At 36.5% G+C, this 20170-nt stretch overlaps 4 protein-coding genes across 4 annotated transcripts; 3 read left to right on the top strand and 1 right to left on the bottom strand.

Moving 5' to 3' along the window:
• Positions 1-353: 353 nt before the first annotated feature.
• LOC132796261 (uncharacterized) lies at positions 354-1230 on the bottom strand. The gene is made up of 2 exons (XM_060807363.1): positions 1124-1230; positions 354-1064 (listed from the first exon to the last, which is right to left on the bottom strand). The coding sequence occupies exon 2, from the start codon at positions 1033-1035 to the stop codon at positions 622-624; it is 414 nt and encodes a 137-aa protein (XP_060663346.1). The 5' UTR covers positions 1036-1064; positions 1124-1230; the 3' UTR covers positions 354-621.
• A 1370-nt stretch (positions 1231-2600) lies between these two features.
• On the top strand, positions 2601-4917 carry LOC132798853 (uncharacterized). Its single transcript, XM_060810844.1, has 2 exons — positions 2601-4386; positions 4462-4917. Exon 1 carries the CDS (start codon positions 2699-2701, stop codon positions 3326-3328), a length of 630 nt encoding a protein of 209 aa, XP_060666827.1. The 5' UTR covers positions 2601-2698; the 3' UTR covers positions 3329-4386; positions 4462-4917.
• A 2169-nt stretch (positions 4918-7086) lies between these two features.
• Positions 7087-12434, top strand: LOC132797740 (protein dimmed). The gene is made up of 3 exons (XM_060809497.1): positions 7087-7381; positions 10901-11089; positions 11161-12434. The coding sequence occupies exons 2-3, from the start codon at positions 10916-10918 to the stop codon at positions 12277-12279; spliced, it is 1293 nt and encodes a 430-aa protein (XP_060665480.1). The 5' UTR covers positions 7087-7381; positions 10901-10915; the 3' UTR covers positions 12280-12434.
• Positions 12435-15027: 2593 nt separating this feature from the next.
• LOC132793651 (CD63 antigen) lies at positions 15028-20002 on the top strand. The gene is made up of 4 exons (XM_060803667.1): positions 15028-15170; positions 17891-18004; positions 18066-18644; positions 18710-20002. The coding sequence occupies exons 2-4, from the start codon at positions 17942-17944 to the stop codon at positions 18773-18775; spliced, it is 708 nt and encodes a 235-aa protein (XP_060659650.1). The 5' UTR covers positions 15028-15170; positions 17891-17941; the 3' UTR covers positions 18776-20002.
• The last annotated feature ends 168 nt before the right edge of the window (positions 20003-20170 follow it).

Below are 20170 nucleotides of genomic sequence, written 5' to 3'. Positions count from 1 at the left end.
GTGTCAAATAAAAACTTTGATTACATTTACATTGTAAAGCAGTCGAGTCGCGAGACATGTTCATTTGCAAGGGGTATAACATGGCGTATGCGTATTATTTGCTCGTGGCATACATACGAGTATATGTATAACATATTTTTAAAGAACTCGCAACAACTTTTTAATGACACCAATTAGCAGCTCTTGCCATATACATCGAGCTCGAATTGCTGTCCATAAGCTGCTCGTTCTCTTTGCCTTGGTTGCCTTTTTGGCTTCGCTCGTTAAGTCAAATGTGGGCTATAAATTCGCCCGTTGCCACTGTGTAAATAATAATTATTTCTGTAAGCTTTTCAGTCGCAACGATATGCTTGAAGGGGTTTGAGTAAATATCAAGACTTTATATTTATATCTACGCAAACGCAATGACATTAAAGTGAATATGATTTAGTTACGAGAAAATTAATTTCTTTGTAATGAACTGTGATAAATATCTGACAATTTTGTATACAAGTCAAGCTTATATCTGCCGGTCATATAACGCCCAAATTTCGTATGCACAATATTGCGACCTTATATAAACGTCAAATAAAGCCGCCCTCGCTCTTGTGTCAAGGTATTGTCTCGAGTGTATATTAATTATTAACGTTTGTATCGTATGCAACTCTGTTTTCCATAACGACCCCTGATCATAGTGTTTATGTCAACACCCAAATTCATGTGCGTCTTATAGTTAACAGGCTCTGTTAATGGTTTCTTCCTTTGGACCCAACTTATCGGCTGTCGTAGCTCCTCCACACTTTGGTCCATTTTAATCCCGCATTTTCCCATGTGTTTGGTAAACATTAGTGGCTTGTGAACTCTATCGTATGGATCGCGATAGTAATCACGAAAGTTCTGACATTCCAGATAAAATGCATCAATCCTATCTACTTCTGCATAGTCCACAATCGGCAGTCCAATGCGTGGAACAAATCCCAATACTCCACGCCGCTCGACATTGGATCTCTGGGCTACGGTGACCATATCAACTTCGGGTATTTTATCTAACAACATCTTGATGCCTAATAGAACGTTACTTTCAACTACAAAATGGTGCAAAATATGTAAATCTAATTTTATAATATAAGAAAATTATACTCACAAATATGTGATTCGATTTTGACAACAATTGTTGATTGTAAATAGTCGAGAAGAAAATATTTGTGCCAGGAGTACCAATGCAATAAAATATTATTTTACTTTAAGCTATTATATACACAGCTAGTGAAAATTATTTACACAAGGTGAATTTTAGTGCGAGTGGGGAGAAATGACTGAAATCTTTTAATGTTGCAAAGTCAAACCTATGCAAGGCCAGATTAAAGAAAAATTTTAAAAATAACTGTTCGAGCTAATAAGCAGATGCTTATTAGTTTTCAAAAGTATTTACACGCGTTTTATTTCCAACAGAAGTATTTACACAACATTTTCCCCCACCCACTTATGTCACTTTCCCGTAAATCGATAAAAATTGAATAAGATTATGATTCCTGAAAATTGGGTTGCGATCAGATAAAAATTGTTAGTTATTTATGAAATACTTTTGTACTACAACGATTACTTACTTAACGTGAAAAAAAGAATTAGGGCTTCATTTTAATATTTAAATGTAAAAAATTTTAAAACATCAAAAATCTAGGCGTAATAAGTTAAAGTAATAACAAATTAATGAAATAATAAGAAATATGTATATAAATCGGATTTTTAAAAAATACAAATACATACATACATATGTACATTTCTCGATCGGGAAACTAACTCTGTACGTTGCAAATTTCACATGCATACACATATTAATAGAGGCAAGCATCTAGAGATACATACAAATGAAAGCATAGTGCCACAAAGTACACTCATTCTCATCGTTCCAAATGCGATCTGCGACCAGTGTTGCCAGTTTAGCTTATTATAAGCTAGTTCTCGCATATTTGAAAATGGAAAAGCTTGTAAAATTTGCATCTAGCTTATAGCTTGAAATATAGCTTATTTACCACCCACAAGGTTTCATGTTTTCTCTCATTTGGGTGTAGCTTATTTTTCTGCATTATTTTTTTAAAATTTAGCTAATTCTAGTTTATTTTTTTTCAAATATCTAGCTTATACGGGTGTTCAACACTGTCTGCGACTGAAGTGGGAAGTTCCCACTGGGAACGTAACGTACGCTGCGAAGCGCGTTTGAACTTCGAATTTCGAAATGAGCCGAAAGGCTCTAGTCGCAGCTCTTGTGGGGCCATAGTAATGCTGTTGCAAATGATGCGTTTTTGCCTTAAGACAATGGAATACTTGTATATTTTATGATTAGTGATAGTAATATAAATTATTACACAATATGTAATAAAAAACTAAATTCAAATTAGAAACAGTGAATACGTCTGAATTCTTCAATTTGCCAATAATTAAAAAAAAAAAAAACTAAGTCGCACGCACGTTAAATATAATATAATTATAAAATGTAAGCGTTACGCTTAAGTTAAAGTCCATGTAAACACTTTTAGTGATATGCAAATTTGTAATCATATGCAACTCTGTAATCGAGTACAACTCTGTAATTAAAATTATCGACGCCAGTAGCGAACGAGTCTGTTTAAAAAACAGTTAATATTGAACATAATTCAGTACGTGTGATATTTAGTCCCGTTTTGCAACCAAAAAGGAAAGAAATTAAATACAACACAATATGTCGGACACGAATGATAATGCCTGCGGCTCTGTTCTGAAAATCGAAGCAGCTGGTTATATTGATCTGAGCGAGGAAATAAAAAATCTGATGAAACAATTTGGCGAGCAAACATTAAAAATGGTGGAAACGCAAAATCGTCGCATAAGCAGCGAAGTGGCTGAAGACAAAAAAGAATTCAAGAAGATGCTTGAGGAGAAGATGCGTCTGTTGTGCGGCTTAAATAAACCGCATTTTGACCCAAAAATGACTACACTACAGCAAATTGAGAAGGTCCATGGCGATATTCAGCAGCAATTTAAAAAATTGTTTGACTCGGTGGACAATTCTGTGCGTGGTTATGACCAACACTGCGCCGAGGCTTTGAAAAACAAGATCACTGAGTCGAAAGCTAAATTTGATGAATTCACCATGATGCCTCACGCAGTTTTGGAAGATCACATTGCTCAACTACAGCGCAAACATCTTGAACTAAAAAAAAATACCGAAGCGTTGCGGCAAAAACGCATCGCAAAGCAAAAGGAATACGTGGCAAAGTATAAAGCGACTATCAAGGAAATTGAAATTCTCGAAAAATATAATTTGGAGGCCCAAGAGACACTCGAGCTGTTGAAATACAAACCGAAGTAGAGTTAAGTGTGTTGCCTTGGACACGATCTGCTTTTTATATGTTTCGATGATATATTAACATTTAAATTAGTTTTAAGCATATAACAATCACTTGGCCTACTTGAATTTGGCTTACATACTTGAAGAAAACTCCTTGGATTCATTTAACGACTGTTTTAAATTTGAAAAAATTAAAAGCGTTCAAAGAGCGCGCTTACTGTATTTTTAGTTCATAATTGTGGCTTAACTCATTTTGCTAAAACTACTTTACAAACTTAATACACATCCACTACTTCAACTACTGTAATTTGGCCTAAAGCTGTTAACTAAAGATAATCAAAAAATGAATTAATTTGTTATCGATAAGCGATATTTTGAACTAAAGAAATGTATAACACATTGAATTTATTTGTTCACATATTGTTAAGTTTTTCTTCTTGTTAGAAAAGTCAGAATCCTGGTTAATATTGAATATTTCGCCAAAAGAGGAAGTAAAACTTAACTTTTGAAAACCTTTATAAACAAATAAAAATATTCTAACCAAGTTAATCTAAATACTGAATTGATCAAACTCCTTAAGTTTACTTTGATTGTTATCGAAATATGCTGTTTTTTGGCGATTGATTCGTCATAAAAGAAAACAATCAAAACAGTTTAAAGTATGTAATCTCCAAATCAAATGTAAATCCTAAAAATGCAAAATCCATTTGACCTCAATATTCAAGTATTCAGATAGAGACACAGACACTTCGGGGACAACCCTCAGTGTAAAGTCAATATTACAACGACCGATTATGTGTGGGATAAAATCGGAATCAGTTCGTGGGTCGAAGTGTAAGTAATAAATGTAAATATGCCGATTGCCTGACCCCAAATGGGCCAAGGGAGCGTGAAGTAAATGTGGGCGTGTCAACTGGCTTGTTGCGGTGATCAGCAGCAGCATACGAAATGTAGTAGAAGGAGCACAACAAAAAATCATCGCTTGCGTTTGCTATTGACATTTGACAGGGACGCGTGGGTTACATGCCTCGAGGCAATGGTTGGATGAGTTGGAACATAGCATGCGGAGAGGTCTAGCCGTAAGTCTTCTTATTGTGCTGCCTGCTTGCCTTTTTTTCTATTATTGCTTCATAATATTTTCTCTTGTTTTTTAGCATTTTAAATAACCGCGGGTGTGATTTTTACCAGAGCTAAGCGACGGAAATCCCGCCGGGCTGCAGTAGGTGGAGAAGGATGGAGGATTCAGGGGAAGTCTGCGAAGTCCTGTCATGATTAAATTTGTGTGTTAAGCGTTTTTAAGCTGTCTGCTGGATAATGATGATGTTTGATGCCTGCTTAAATATGCTGCTCGGGTAGAGAGCGTTCTGCTTTTTGATTGCATTAAAGGCAGCTACTGACTGACGACTTGGCACTGCCCCGAGATGATTGACTGGCGGTCGTTGCGGTTACTAGGATGTTGGGTCAAAAGAGCGGAGAATCTGTGCCTGATTCTGACTCGAAACTCAATATTTAATATCCTTATATAACCCACAAAACTGGCAAACACTGTCTAGCCTCGCAACAACTCGTATGCATCCAAAAAGGGGGTCGAAAAATATAGTTGTTAGTTAATATTATTGTATTTGTTTGTTTGTTTGGCTTTTGTTTGAGAGCGGCGACGGACGTCAAGTACAATGATCGGTTTAATATGTTAAGGACTAGACCAGTTGATGACGACCAACAAAGCAGCGAGACAGCAACTGCATTCAACCTCAACAACAAACTGCTGGGGCATAATCAAACGGCTACCCGGATGGGAAAGCAACGCCCACGCTGTTCCAAGTCCCGAGTCTCGACTCTCTCAAAGCTCATAGCTTGGCCTTCGTTTGCTCAGCATCTTTTTCCTGTTTATTATTTCCACATCGCAGAGGCTGCTCAGATAACGATAGAGAGGGAGACGGTGGGGATGGTAGACGCCAACGCATTGCCGCTGTGTGTGATTTACATAATGTCCTTGTCGACAGCAACATCACCCCTCGACTGCCATCCTCTACCCCTCTCTTCGCTAGTTTAAAAATATTAACTGTCAATTTGTATTTGGCAACACTTGGCTGAAGAGGCATTTGCGAGCAGACCAAACTACCAAGTAGAAGTCGAACCAGGGAGCAAGGGCGCAAAAAGGGCCTGAGAGAACACTTCATATTAAAGCTGGGTCTCAATACCCTGTAACCAAAGAGTGCTTAATGAATTGTGCTAAAGTAAATCTTAAAACAGACAATATAATGGAGTGTAATGTAAATGCTAGTAGATAGATAGTTTGTTCATTAACATCCACAATTAGACATCATTTGGAAGCCTATCTTATAAAGAGTATTAATAATCTATTGTAAAACGAAATTTTTTACTTTAGCTTTCTTTCAATCAAAAACAAGTAAGAAAGCGACAGTCGAGAGTGCTCGACTGTGAGATACCCGCTACCCATTGAGAATAAAAGCTTACGGACAAGGTGTTTATACGAACAAACGGACAGACAGACAGGCGGACATGGTTATATCGTCTCGACTTTTGACGCTGTTCATGAATATATATACTTTACGTGGTCAGAGATGTCTCTTCTGCCTATTGCATACATGATGATTGTAGAATGATTGTAGCATTTCAAACAAGAATTGCATATTATCAAATTAAATGATTAGTTAGAACTTCTTGCATTTCTTCAAATTTAGTATCAGTAATTATGAAAAATAATTTGATGAAAAGACAAGCTCTCAATTTTCAAAAACTCTAGCACCATTTTCTTATTATCTTCACAATAGTTTATCAGGGCAGGCGCAACGATAAAACCCCTGCGATAAGGAGTTAAGCACAGTGATAAGCGCCGGCAAAACTCGTAGCAACAGGCAATAACAACAGCAACAATAACAGACAACAAAAAGACAGCAGAGACAAACAAACGATAATAATACATAATAACAGTGTAGTAGTAAAAGCGAGTCACTCACTCGCTCAGTCAGTCAGCCAGTTTGGGGCACAAAGGCAAAGAGTTGACTAAAAGGAGGAAGTCAGTCGAATGCAGGCCGAACAACTCATGAGCAAACTCGTACGTCAATGATGCTAATCAGAGCGTCAATGCCCCACTTTCTACTTTCCGCGTTCCACAGTTAAACCCAAAATGAAACCCCAGAAACAGACCCCTAATTCAAACCAAAATGGAGTTGGGGCAGCACGTGGTGTGCACGGCAACAACTCCAAAACATAAGCCACCCCGTTGGGTGTGCTCAACTACTCCGTAACTGTGGGTTCCCTTAATAAACATCTGTGTGTGTGTGGGTGAGTAACGTGATAAGGGCAACGCTTCCACACATGCAGAGGGGGGTGCAGCAGCACCCACAACCCACAGCAACAGGGGGTGCACTGCATGCCAGCGCTTTGAGTTTACCCTCAGCTTACCATCGACCATCACTCAATTGCACAGACCAAAAGAGACTCAAAGTGCGAAATTTGCGCTCAAAACTTGAGCGTATTTGTAAGCTCTCGATTCGCCAGCCATCGGCAATCGTGTGTGGGAGTCTCCCTTACCCACGCTCACGAGTTCGCAGCGCACACGACTGCATGAAGTTCGCTCGGCTTTCGCCGCTCGGGTCCGGCAGGCTCGTGATTCGCCTTTTGGCCTGTCAATCGCTGCTCGGCTTGTGCGATGTCGTCGTTGTTGCGGCCATTCCACAAGTGGCAGTCGCAGTCGCAGTCACCGCGTTTCCGGTGCTCAGTTTGGTTACTTGGTCCAACGCAAATTGGTCGTCGTCGTTCGTTGTTTTTGATCTGAAAACGTTATCTGAAATATCGGTTTGGTGGTATTACAAAATAAATACATATATAGTACATATATTACGGCAACAATTTGTTGGCCAACAAAAATTCTAAAAAAAATGCCTGCGTGCCAAGTGAAACAAGTTCGTGAATATGCCAAAAATGCTAATGCAAATTTTTGATAAAAAATATATCTTATAATTAATAAAAAAGTGAATGCTCCACAAATATCTGTGCTGCGATAAATTATAACCATATACCAACAGCAATATTGAAATTCTATCGAATGTAAGTTTACACAATATAACATTGATTCAAAATTTGCAGAGCCAGTCTTAAAAATTCGAAAATAATTTAAAATTGATCAAACTTTTGTTTTGAATATAACGAAGGTGATATAAAATTTTTTGGATACATACCATAATTAAAATATTCTAAATATTTTTCCCATTTGGTTAATCTACAACATTGTTTTTCATATGTATCAAAACAGAGCTTTAGTTCTACTAAAAACTTTGAAATTCAGAAATGGCGATTGCGTTTTTCAAAAGATTTCTATTAAATACATTTCGTCATTTTAAGAATTTGTTTAAAATTCAATTTTTAAATGGCGAATGATATATGATTATTTAGTGCTTCAAAAGTGGTTTCTTTGCAAAAAATTAAAGTTTTGAAGGACACAAAACATGTTGAATTTTTGATTTAAGTGATCACGGAAACCGAATTTAGACTATTTATATAAAAAAAGGAAATGCCTTTTTTTTCGAAGCCGAAGCGAGAATTCCAGCAAAAAAAGTAACAAAAAATTGACTTATGCATAGGAAAGACATGTATTCAAAAGAGAGAGATATCTTATTATTATCATTAGCTTTATTCTTCAGCTGAGTTAAAGTTGATGTCAACAAAACGCACAAAAGTATGCAGTAGTTATTTAATAGAGAGCGCAATAAATATTGCACAAGCGCAGGTGGCTGGCTGGCTGGATGGTTCTTAAAGGCGTTTGTCAGACAAAGCCACAGAAATTGAACAGGATTTTCAGTGTCAACAGCAGTGGCAGGCAGCAGCAGCAGAAGCAGAAGCAACTGGTAGATGCAACATGTTGCTACATTCAAAGAGTCGCCGACAAATCTGCCACTCATTGTCGGATAATGGAACAAAGTACATACAAGTTGCGTTAAACTGAGCTCGACTTGCACTCGTAACGGATCTTGAGGCGTTGAATGGCATTTGAGTTTGAGTTAGGTTGTTTCTCTTTTTTTCATATTCTTAAATAAATAAAGCGGAAATCCATTATATAACATCATCGCTATCGCCATCAGTGTAACCGTATAACCTTATTCCCATTACGGGCGCCGCTGTGTTATGTTTTGTGCTATGCGTTGTAATTCCTCGTAGCATTCCTTTTAAAGAGCCTGAGTCCAAGGAGCTTTGCCGCAACATGCAGTTAAATAATAGCGACACTTTGGTTTCGCTCAGCGGCAAGCAGGCGCTGCCACAAAAGAAACGCGCCGCAAAGTGCGCGTTTTGTATTACTTACAACAAGTCCGTGTCCCTGTCCGTATCCGTCTCTGTGTCCGTCTTCGTATCCATGTCCATGTCCACAAGTCAACGCTTTAAATGCTCCACGCTGTTCCGGTCAAATGTTCCACTGCCGTGGGGCATAACCATAACAACGCCATCATGACTCAACGCTGTTCAAAAGGTCAAATTGTATGCTCTCAACGCACACACATTTAGAAATCAAGAACAATGCAATCTAGAATCGAATGCAAAACTATTGCAAAAGAAAAGATATTTCTGAAATACAGAGTGATTAAATATTTAGTATCAATTAAATAAATATTCCTTTTCAATTAAATATGAATGAAGCATCTCCGATCCTATTAGGTATATATATTACCGATCAGGGTCAACAGACGAGACGATATGGCCATGTCCGTCTGCCAATCTGAAAATTTGTAAAATTAATTTAAGAAATATTTTAATATGACAAAAAACAGTTGATTCAGTTGGATCTTAATTGCTTTATCAGTCAGAAACATATAATTTCTTCTGATTTTGGTGGTATATAAATATATCATTAAAGCATTCGCTATATTTTTGTATTTTCTGATGTAAGAATATTTTAAGAAATATCCGCGCTGTCTTGAGAGTTCCTTAAATGCTGAAGATTTATATAATATGCATAATGCACTATTCGATATTCCATTGACAATTGATGGATTTCATATCACAGCTTGTAAAATATGCGAATTATCTTAAATTTTTGTTAGCGTAATGACAATGAAAAACTTTTGAATTAATTTTTTACTCGAATATATTGGATAAATTATAACTTAACATAACTACTTTAAAAGACACAAAAGTTTTCTGAAAAATATGTATTTAGTTGTTAATTTTTAGTTTGCCTTATGAAATTTTTAGTATTATTTCATAATATTCAGTTCTGTTCTAGATATGAAAACAAAAAAAAAATATTCCGCAGAACTTGATATGAATTAGAGAGACTGAAATAATTTGACTAATCCGTTGATGGAGTTATTAACCATATATAGTCACGTGTAATACAGTTAATATTGATTGGAGATAACGAAATGCCAATATGACGCAAGATTATCTACAAAAGAAAAAAACCAATACCAATATAAAAGTCACAGATAAAACACCGGAAACGGACTGTCTGCCACAAGTATTATTGTTGCCGTTGTGTTTATTAAGCAATTACTGACAGACAATCAATTTAAAAATAGAATCCAAAAATTTTAAAATTATGATGATGCTGCTAATTTTATATTATTTTACAAAATATGAATTTTTGTGGATTATTTTGATCGCAATTAAAATCCATATCAGAATTATTCGTTTTCAAAATCGTTTAGAATCAGATAGTCTCAATGTCTGATAAGGAATACCATTGTGAATGAGAATTGTACACGATTAATTAAGGGGAGCAATTATAAAGTGAGATTGTAATATAAACATATCATGTGGAGTACAAAATCAGAAAGTATTTGAGTTGAACCATTTGATTTATGACATGTGATATAATAGTTTGAGATTCGTAATTGCTAAACTCGCAGCATTCTCAACGAAATACTTATTTGTTGATTGCGTTCCCAGATATCTTATCATCCAACTGATAAAAATATACAGTATATTCATATATACGCTATTACTGATTGTTGTTATATATATTATAAATGTATTGTCAACAACTAAGTTCTTCTCATCACTCATTTAGATATTGATTGTGTGGGTCTTTATTGGCAAAAGGATATACATAATATCTTTTTAAAAATAGCATTCTGAATCATTCGAAATGCTTTTTAAGAGATTGACTGAATATTTATTTCGAATTTGTGAATATTGAAATTTATAAATCGAAAAGGAGAGTTCTAGGACCACCAATGAAAACTTGCTGAACTCGTTCAATTCTTTCAGTATTATTTGTGAATAATGAATTTTATATATTAAAAACTGAGTTCTCGTGTTGAACATTTGCTTGCGAAATCTTTAGTTAAATTCTTAAGAGTTATTTTCTGTCACAGACTTAAATATATTTAATATACTTTCAGTTGGCAGTTTATTCAAAAGGAGAATTCTAATACCACCAATGAAAACTTACTGAACTCGATCAATTCTTTCAGTATTATTTGTGAATACTGAAATTTATAAATTGAAAATTGAGTTCTCGGGTTGAACATTTGTTTGCGAAATATTTTTAATATACTTTCAACAATTTTTGCATTTCACACTTTCGTTGCTTAGCACCAATAAAAACTTGATGAACTCGTTCAATTCTTTCAGTACTCCTTTGGCAATATGGATGCAACGCAACTCACAGAGCTCATGGGGAGTCATGATTTCATGCAGCTACAGCAACAGCTCCAGCACAACAACAACAACTACAACACGGATGGTCACAATGGACTATCACCGGAATCGGCTGAAAGAAGCTCTCGGCCAGTGCGACGTGCCACACGCCGCACCTCACAGGTGAGTGGGCATCTATCCAGCACTCACCATACGATATCTATTCCTTTCGATTCGATTCCCTTTGTTTACAGCTAAGCAATAACACCTACGACCTGGAAATGACGGATTCTAGTTCGCAGAGTGATGACACAAGCGGCGGCGGAGGCAGCAGCAACGGCGGCGGCAGCAGCACAAACAACAATAGCAACCAACAGGGCAACGTCCACGGCAGTCAGCGACCGTCGAGTCGTGGTCGTCAGCAGAATGGCGGTGGTGTTGGCGGTGGCGGTGGCGGTGGGTCGAGTTTAACGCCCAACAGCGCCAACAACTCCAATGCGAATCGACGACGCAAGGGAGCTCTGAATGCGAAGGAGCGTAACTTGCGGCGGTTGGAGTCGAATGAGCGGGAACGCATGCGGATGCACAGTCTGAATGATGCGTTTCAATCGCTGCGTGAGGTCATTCCGCACGTGGAGATGGAGCGACGTCTGTCGAAGATTGAGACATTGACGCTGGCCAAGAATTACATCATCAATCTGACGCACATCATACTCTCGAAGCGCAACGAGGAGGCAGCCGCCATGGAGCTCAATGGTGGCGCCGTCGGTGGCGTTTTACTCTCCGGCCTGACCAGCGACAGCAATGGTGGCACAACCAACGGTGGCGCCACCACCACTGGCCTCTGCTTCGAGGATGCTCTGGCCAGTGGTGGTGCCTACGACTGTGCTTTGTTGGCTGCCACCGATGGCAGCCTGTTGAGTGCGGCAACCGTGTCGGCAACACAGCCTTCAATGCAGAATTTGCAAGCGCCAGCAATGCACATGTTGCCCCAGTCTCAGGTGGAGCAGCAACCACAGTCGCAGCAGCAACATCTCACACATCATCATCACCAGCAGCAACAGCAGCAGCAGCAAACGCAGTCTCAATCGCAGGCGCAACCGCTTTCACAGCAGCAACTTTTGCATTCACACGGACACCTTGGTGCCACAATGTTGCTGCCCCAACAACAACAACAACAGCAGCAGCAGCAGCAATCGCAACAGCAACCAACGCTGATACTCAATGGCGGTTCCACAGTCACAGTGGGCGGAGTGTCTGTAGGAGTGGGCGTGGGCGTAGGTGTTGGCGTGGGCGTGGGCGTAGGTGTGGGGGGCGGTGTCTTTCCAGATGTCAATGATAATTTCGATGAACCCTTTCGAGAGTTCCTCTAAGCGTTGGGCAACCCTGATGGTCTGTGGTAAATCGATATGTAGAATTTATAGCATTTGTCGTGCGATCTATACTTCAAATTGGGAATATACATAATATTAATTACTTTTATTGAAATACTTGTCGAAAGCAAAACTAATCCATTATCATGCATACAACTTCCATACGAAATCGAAAGATTGAATTATTATATTAACGTGTAATACGTAAAATCTAAGCGAATTTCCAAAATATGTATATATCACACTCATTACAAAAAAAAAAAAAAAACAGCTTAGCTTCCAAATACCAAATTAATTTAATGAATTACTTGTAAATTAAATGAAAAAAAAAACAAAAGCCGACCATTGTGGTGCAAATTTAAAGTATGCAATTAACCAAAAGTTGTTAATATACATCAATATTTATACGTAATTTTAAGAAAATCTTAGAAATGTTCTCAAGCTAACGAATTAAGATATACCAAAGTTGAAAGCAGTAGATTGTCATTTGGGGAGATTACCACATCTATTTTGTATTGTATTATTTTCAACTGCTTACTTTTGATAATTTTTGATATTTTTTTTATTTATTCATTTAAGGTAAACCATATGTGTATAGTCACTACATCACATTAACTACAAAGTTGTAGATGAAATTATTTATTTTATAATTTCTATACTTACTTCCTTATACTTGTTTCCTTATTTTAATTTTAGAATGGATTTGAATTCGTTTTTCTTTTTTTAATTTCAAAAAAGAAGAGATTTGTATCCTATCAGAAACTTTTGTTTTCTACTGTAATCAGAAAGTGGCAACAAGTGGTTAATGAAATGAAGTCAGGAAAAGGAAGCTAATAATCAGGAAATTCAAATCTTGGTGTAAACGAATAATATAGAACGAGAACGAGTACGATTAAGTATATGAGAATTTGTTTAGACCTATGAACGTAGTTTGTACACAATTGTCAGCAATAGCAAGCAACAAAGACGCAGCATCAATTAACGTAAAATAATAGTACAGGACTTAAGTATAGATGCTGATGGCTAAAATGGCGACCCAACGCGTCACCAGGAACAACAGAAAGTGACGCGTCGCTAAGTTAATTTACCACCCATGATCTTTTTAATGCACTTGAAATTTACTCTCGTTGTAATGGCTAGCACTTGGTCAGGGGTTTTGGGGTCCAAGAGGCGAAAGGGGGCAGGGTGGTCAGGGGAGAGGGCAACAAAACAATTAACACACAAAACCGTTGAAAGGCACATTGAAACTGGCACACTTCCGTTATGTATGTATATCGACCTTTGTCACTCTCCTTCTCTTGAGCAAAAAGAGACAGCAGCAGAAGCTGAACGTGTGGAATGTGGAATGTGTGCTGTATGTTTGTGTGTGTGTGTGTGTGTGTGTATGGTAAATACTAATAAAATAACGATGCTCAGTGGGTGGTTGGTATGAGAAAGAGTGTGCGTGTATGTGTGCATTTGGGTGGCGTCGTCGCTTGATAGTGTGAGTATGTGTGTGTGTGTGGATTGGTCTTAGCAATAATTAAGTGAAAAATAGTAGTTAGGGTGACGGTTTTGTCCAGCAGTGGGTGTCAACTTAAGCTTGTTGATTATGTTTGATTAGTCAAGATTTAGCAACTTAAGGCGGGGTTAACAATTCTAGAGCTTCTAGCCATTGCTAAGCAAGAGTCGTACTTTAAATGAGAATGCAATGAAATCACATCCAATAAATTTCTCAATGATCGGAACGGATAAGTTCTCAAAACGAGTTATTCTAGTCAATATATTCAGTTATGCGACATACTTCAAAACTCTTAAAATTGCAATATAGGCGTGTAATTTAGTTGTATAGTTAATTCTTATTCTTGTATGTATCCATACAATCCATGTCTATTAAAATATATTATTATATATTGTATAATACAAACTGCTAGTCTCATTGTACATAAAGTTAGGTCTGGTCTAAACATAATGAGCATTTGGTGTGTACAAGCAAAGAAAGTACTCTTTTGTATATATAAGAAAATATATACATTTGTAGTATTCCATACATTGGAACATTTATGTAACGAAAAGTGTATAGAGCATTAATGATATCTACTAATAGAAAAACAAAGTTGATTGAATAAAGCAAATAAAAAAAAAATACAAAAAAATGGAATTTTATTAATAAATTGATTAATATTCATATTATATTATTAGTTTAATTTATATTTCCTATATATTTTAAAAGTTGTATTTTGGTTGTATTTCGATACCTATTTCAAACCTCGCGCTAAAGACTATTCGATTATTGCACATATGCCGATATATCGATGCAAATTAAGCTAAATTGTAATAATCATTGAAATTCTTTTTATATTTTATTATTTTTATTTATTTTTGCACAAATTCAATCATGAATAAAATTATATGTTTAGCATAATTATTACAATTTCACAATGCTACAATCGAAAAAGATGTAGAGTTGCCACGTAGTTAGAAAAGAGTGAACCATCTCATTAGCTCGTAAGATTGTAAACATATTTTCAATTTGCCCTAAGATTTTATTTTAGATAGTCTTGAAAATTAAATCTTGAATATAAGTAATATTTAACAATAATTGTTGTACATGTATTAGTGACAATATTATACATTTAATTTCATTTTGTACTGCAAATTTGTGACGTCACAGTATTAAAGTCGTGCTCTCTTACTTCTCACACGAATGCCGACTAACGGACCTGCGCAATGTTTTCTCTCAACAACAAGAACCAAAACAAGATTTTGTCTTTGCATTGTGTTTTTGCGCCTTGCGACATAAACATCACAAGGTAATCCAACGGATAGGGTAGAATCCAGAGAAGGCGGCAGAAAAGTGTTTGAAAAGTGTAAATCGCCGCAGTATTGTTATTAATTATTTGCAAGTCAAAGTGAGTATTAGAAAAAAATAAGATACAGATGGAATACAAATTATTTAATGATTTGTAGTGATACAAAACAAAAAAATAAGTGAATCGGCTGAGATTATCTTTATGTTTGTGAGTGTGTGTGTGTGCATTTATGAGTGTATATGTGTGTCTGTGAGCATCTCTTTTCAGGTTCACTGCCTGCTTCCGTTCTACTTAGCTGGTCTTTTGTTTGATGTTCTTTTTCTTCTTCTCAAGAATGCTGTGTGAACTTCATTTGGGGCTAAACTAACACACATACACACGAACACTTAACTGCATTCATGTGGAAAACCAGTTATAGGTATAGAAACATTAGAACTGTTCGAATTAAACAAAAACATTGCGTCCAATCGCTGCACTTTGCTGCACTTTTTGTCTATGAAAATTCCGCTAGTCTCGCAAATACATACAAACACACATGCATATGCATATAGTATGTACATATGGCTGTGTGATTATATGTTTGTATGGGTTACGTGCACTTGCTGCTTGAGTTCGTTACAGTTTGTTAACCTCTAAGTAGACGCTGTCGCTGCATTTTGGCTGCTCCAATTCTCTTCATTTTTTGTTGGCATGTTAACACTTTCCTCTATTGCGATTCAATTTTAAATCTCACTAAAACCCTCTCTAAAGAAACTCCAACAGGCGCATTGTATAAATGTGTATGTACGCACACATACAAACAGAGCACATCGGTCAATCGTGCTCCTCCTTGTTAATGCCCGTTAGCCATGCTTATAGGTAAATTTCTGGAATTAGTTGTTGTCACGCAAAGTTTCTGTTGTTGCTGCACATGTACATATGTATATACACACACACATGTATGCATTAATGGAAATACAAACCTACTGCATACATTTCCATGAGAGTCCCACTGACCCCCATCATCATGTCCAATTCGATTCAAACCCGCTACAAACAGAAGCCCAGGCGCAACAAGAATGCCACCAAATACGATACTTTGGACAGTGTGTCAATATGATGTAACATTTTTATTGTCCTACTTAATAATAGTACGTCGTACTCTCACTCAAATGTCAAAGTTTCTTTAGTAATTATTTTAATTATCCGCTTTACTTAAAGGCTTATTAATAAACACATGTTAATAATTGCACCTATTACGCAAATTCTTTTGTTCTTGACTTATCTAGACCACTGTGCCACCATACCCAATGGGTAAAGGCAGTCTCTCTTTCTCTCTCTCCCTCTCTTTCTCTGAATGTATTGTCCTGTTTACCTGCGTCAGGTTCGACAGGTGAACAGCTGAACCTTTTCACGTCAATACATTCTTTTTTTATAGAACTAATTTAATCAAGCTATTTGGAGAGCTTTATTAACCAGTTTGCCACCGCTGACACGCATTCGGGGTACGATCGATTTTATGGGCGGGTTGCTACATACGTAAATTGCGAGTTCCATGGAGTACTTTAGATATTTGGTGCTCTTGTTGTTTGTTCATGTTTCACAGTGGGAAATTATGCCTATTGCGCTGCTCACCTAATTGGTACAGTGACCTTTGTCAATTGAAGAGTTTAAGTGATCAGGTTTCTCTTTCATAATTTGTTAGCTATAAAATAAGCCCAGCAAGTAAAGCTATCGAAGGTAGCTAAGAATAAAGTTAAAAAATTAATTTCCTAATAATTTGATTTACATAAATAGATCTAACAAGACTAAAAGATATTCAAACATTTTTATGTATAGTTAATATAAAAACATTTGGTTTATATTACTTCAAGAACACTTTTCATATAAATATATATTGTTATTTCGTCTTAAAACAATATCAATAAACAAAATTAATCAATATAAAGATCATCAAGAAATATAGTTCATGAGAATGTTCTTTAGTTTTGAGTATCGCATTTAACAACCACATTATAAAATTAACCACACTAAAAAACTTTAACTTAAATAGTTGTTTCAATTGTTGGTCACGACAAACCAATCACATAAGTATCATTGACACCAAAATTGCATTTATTCTTTTGGAAATTCAATTTAGCATCTGTACGAATAAAGAGTTTAAGAATAGGGAAATTAGACCCGAACAGATTTAGGGTAAACAATCAAATGTGTTTACTTTTTCGATCGTTTCCTTTATTTTTACTGTAACTGTAACGTTTTCCATTATGTACTATCAACGACCCACAAATGTCTGCATTTCCATCAAGTTGTATTGATTTTTATGGCAGTTGCACTCGTCGCCCGCTTGCAATAAAATCGGGAACAGACCTCACGTCCTTGTCACCAAAACTATGCACTTACCACTTTCCATTTAGTCAAACCGGAGGCCCACCATTCAATATAATAACAAATAATAATGCCCCAGAACTAGGCCATCGACAATGGAACGAACTCAAGTGAAAATGGTCAAATGCAGACGTCTCATTTCTATATGGACTTGACTACATTCAACGCAGACGAGAAGTGGTATGGGGTTCGTTGTGGGGTTAATCCGCAGGCAGACAGTGCTAGACAGGTGTGGCATGGTTTGTACGGTGGCAAAATAGACACCGTCCGGACATCGTTGGGTCGCAGTGGTTGCGTGTCTGTCAGTGATTTGGGGGTTGGCACCTTAACTTTCCCTCCGCTCATCCGTTTTTTGCGTTTGACCGTTTATTGATTATTGTATGACTGGTTACTGCCATGTTCTGTCCTCGTATGTCCTGTTCATTTCATTAATATTTCTCATATCCTTGCAGTAACGAAACGGAATTCAGTGCTTAACATTCTAACCAATTTGTTGGCGCAAAATGGCATCCGGAGGCTTGACATGTGTCAAATACATAACATTTTTCTGCAATCTTCTATTTGCGGTAAGTAAATAACTAATAAACACATTGGGAAATATTAATGTCTATTTAACTCCCAAAACAGCTGAGTGGTTTACTCATCTTGATGGTGGGCGCCATGGTGCAACTGAACTATGCGCATTATTCAAACTTTGTCAGTGATCACATTTGGACTGCGCCGATTATCTTGATGATTGTGGGCGCAGCCGTGGCGTTCATCTGTTTCCTGGGCTGCTGTGGTGCACTGAAGGAGAATAGCTGCATGATTCTCAGTTTTGCTATATTGGCTGTAGTTATATTTGCTTTGGAGATCGGACTGGGAATTGCTGGTTATGTGAAGCATTCGGGATTGCAGCAGTTAATGGAAACACAGTTTAATACCACTATGAAACATTACAAAGAACGAGATGACTATCGTGATGCCTGGAATCTGTTGCAAACTGAGCTGGACTGCTGTGGCACTTATGGTCCCAACGATTGGGATGGCATCTTCCCCAACAAGACACTCTCGCCGGCATGCTGCAAGCTGATCAATTTAAGCGAGGCTAAGGAATGCACAACATTGCATGCCATCGATCAGGGTTGTTTAAATAAGCTGTTGGGCATTCTGGATTCAAAGACTTTGGTGTTGGCTGGTGTCGTTCTTGCTGTGGCGGGTATACAGGTGACTATTATTTGAGAATTGTATAAAATTGTACAGATTTAACTGATCAAAATTTGGTATTTCAGCTGCTCACTATCCTATTTGCCTGCTGCTTGTATCGTTCGTTTCGCCGGAGCTACGATCACGTTTAGGATGCGTAGTGAGGATCCCACATACCGATTTTAAAGGGAGCCTTTTTTGTAGTTTTTAGTTTGGTTTAACTCGTTGCCGTCTCTACGAAGCTCGTTAATAAGTAAGAAGGAATACTCAAAACAAGAAGAAAACAAACTTGAAACAATCATCACAAAAACAAACATTAAGTTACATTTTGTCAATCCTAACTGTTGTCCAAACATTCCCACTTTTAATTTGTTATTACTATTGATATTTTAAAACTTGTTAATGTTATTTCGAGCTTAGATGTGCTGAGCAGTATTCACCCTAAGCTAATACTACATACCTACATACTTAAATACTCAAACATTTCTCTTGAACATTTGGTCAAATGTACTTTCATTAAAAGTGAATTGCATATTGTTAATTGAATTTTGATTTGTCTATCCCATTTGCCAACGCATTCGCCCTTTTCGCCACACCACACATTCCCATATGCATATTAAATATAATTATTATAATAATAATAATGTACACATATGTTAATATTATGCCACACTTTACATCGCTTTAAAAAGTGGCCTTGCAAAGAAATGTATGTGGTACTAAAAATGCATTTAGAATGTTTACAGTCGATATAACTGATTCAGTGTGTGTGTGCGTGTATGCGGTTTAGCCCCTCAAAAGAAACCCACCATATCCCATCTACAAATACTTGTTTTAGATATCCCTTTATGGATTAGAAGCATTCGATTGGTAATATGTTATATATCAGAAAACTGCATTTTACACAAATACTCGTACATAATTTAGTAACACACATACAAATATTATATATATATAAGCATATTTATACAATGAAAATTTATGTGACTGTAGAATTTATTGTGTAAATCAATTTGGATGAATTTTACATTACTTGGCAACTCGAATTTACAGTTTTCTAACAAAACAAAATACTACAATTAAATTAACTTCAAATTGAAAATTGGAAATTAATTTAGGAACATGCATATTGCATATTTCGGCTCTAATAAATGCGACCACAGATCAACATTTAATTATTCGATGTTAGATTTAATAATTGCAACACGCAAATACGTAATAAGTAAGCACTTAAATGTCTAAAATGCAAGACTCAGCACGATTAATTGTATCATATACGAATAAATCGTATATTTTAATTAGATTGTACTTTTTTAAGATCTGAGTTGAAGCGATTGTGCAGCACTGAAAAAACTTAAATAAATAAACTATTGAAAACATAGATACAAATTTGTTTATATTAATCTCTTGTTAAATTTGTGAAGCTTTCACTTATTATAACAGTGCATTTTAGTTTGGCAATGGAATCCAATTATTTTTTGTAAGTTTTGGAGTTTATTTGTAATCTGGTTACTTAAGATAAACTTAGATAAAGTTGAACGAATTTG

Source organism: Drosophila nasuta, chromosome 2L (genome assembly GCF_023558535.2).
Source record: "Drosophila nasuta strain 15112-1781.00 chromosome 2L, ASM2355853v1, whole genome shotgun sequence".
Taxonomy (NCBI): Eukaryota; Metazoa; Arthropoda; class Insecta; order Diptera; family Drosophilidae; genus Drosophila; species Drosophila nasuta.
The sequence above is the reverse complement of the archived record's forward strand: the minus strand, read 5'-3'. Positions and strand labels throughout refer to the sequence as shown.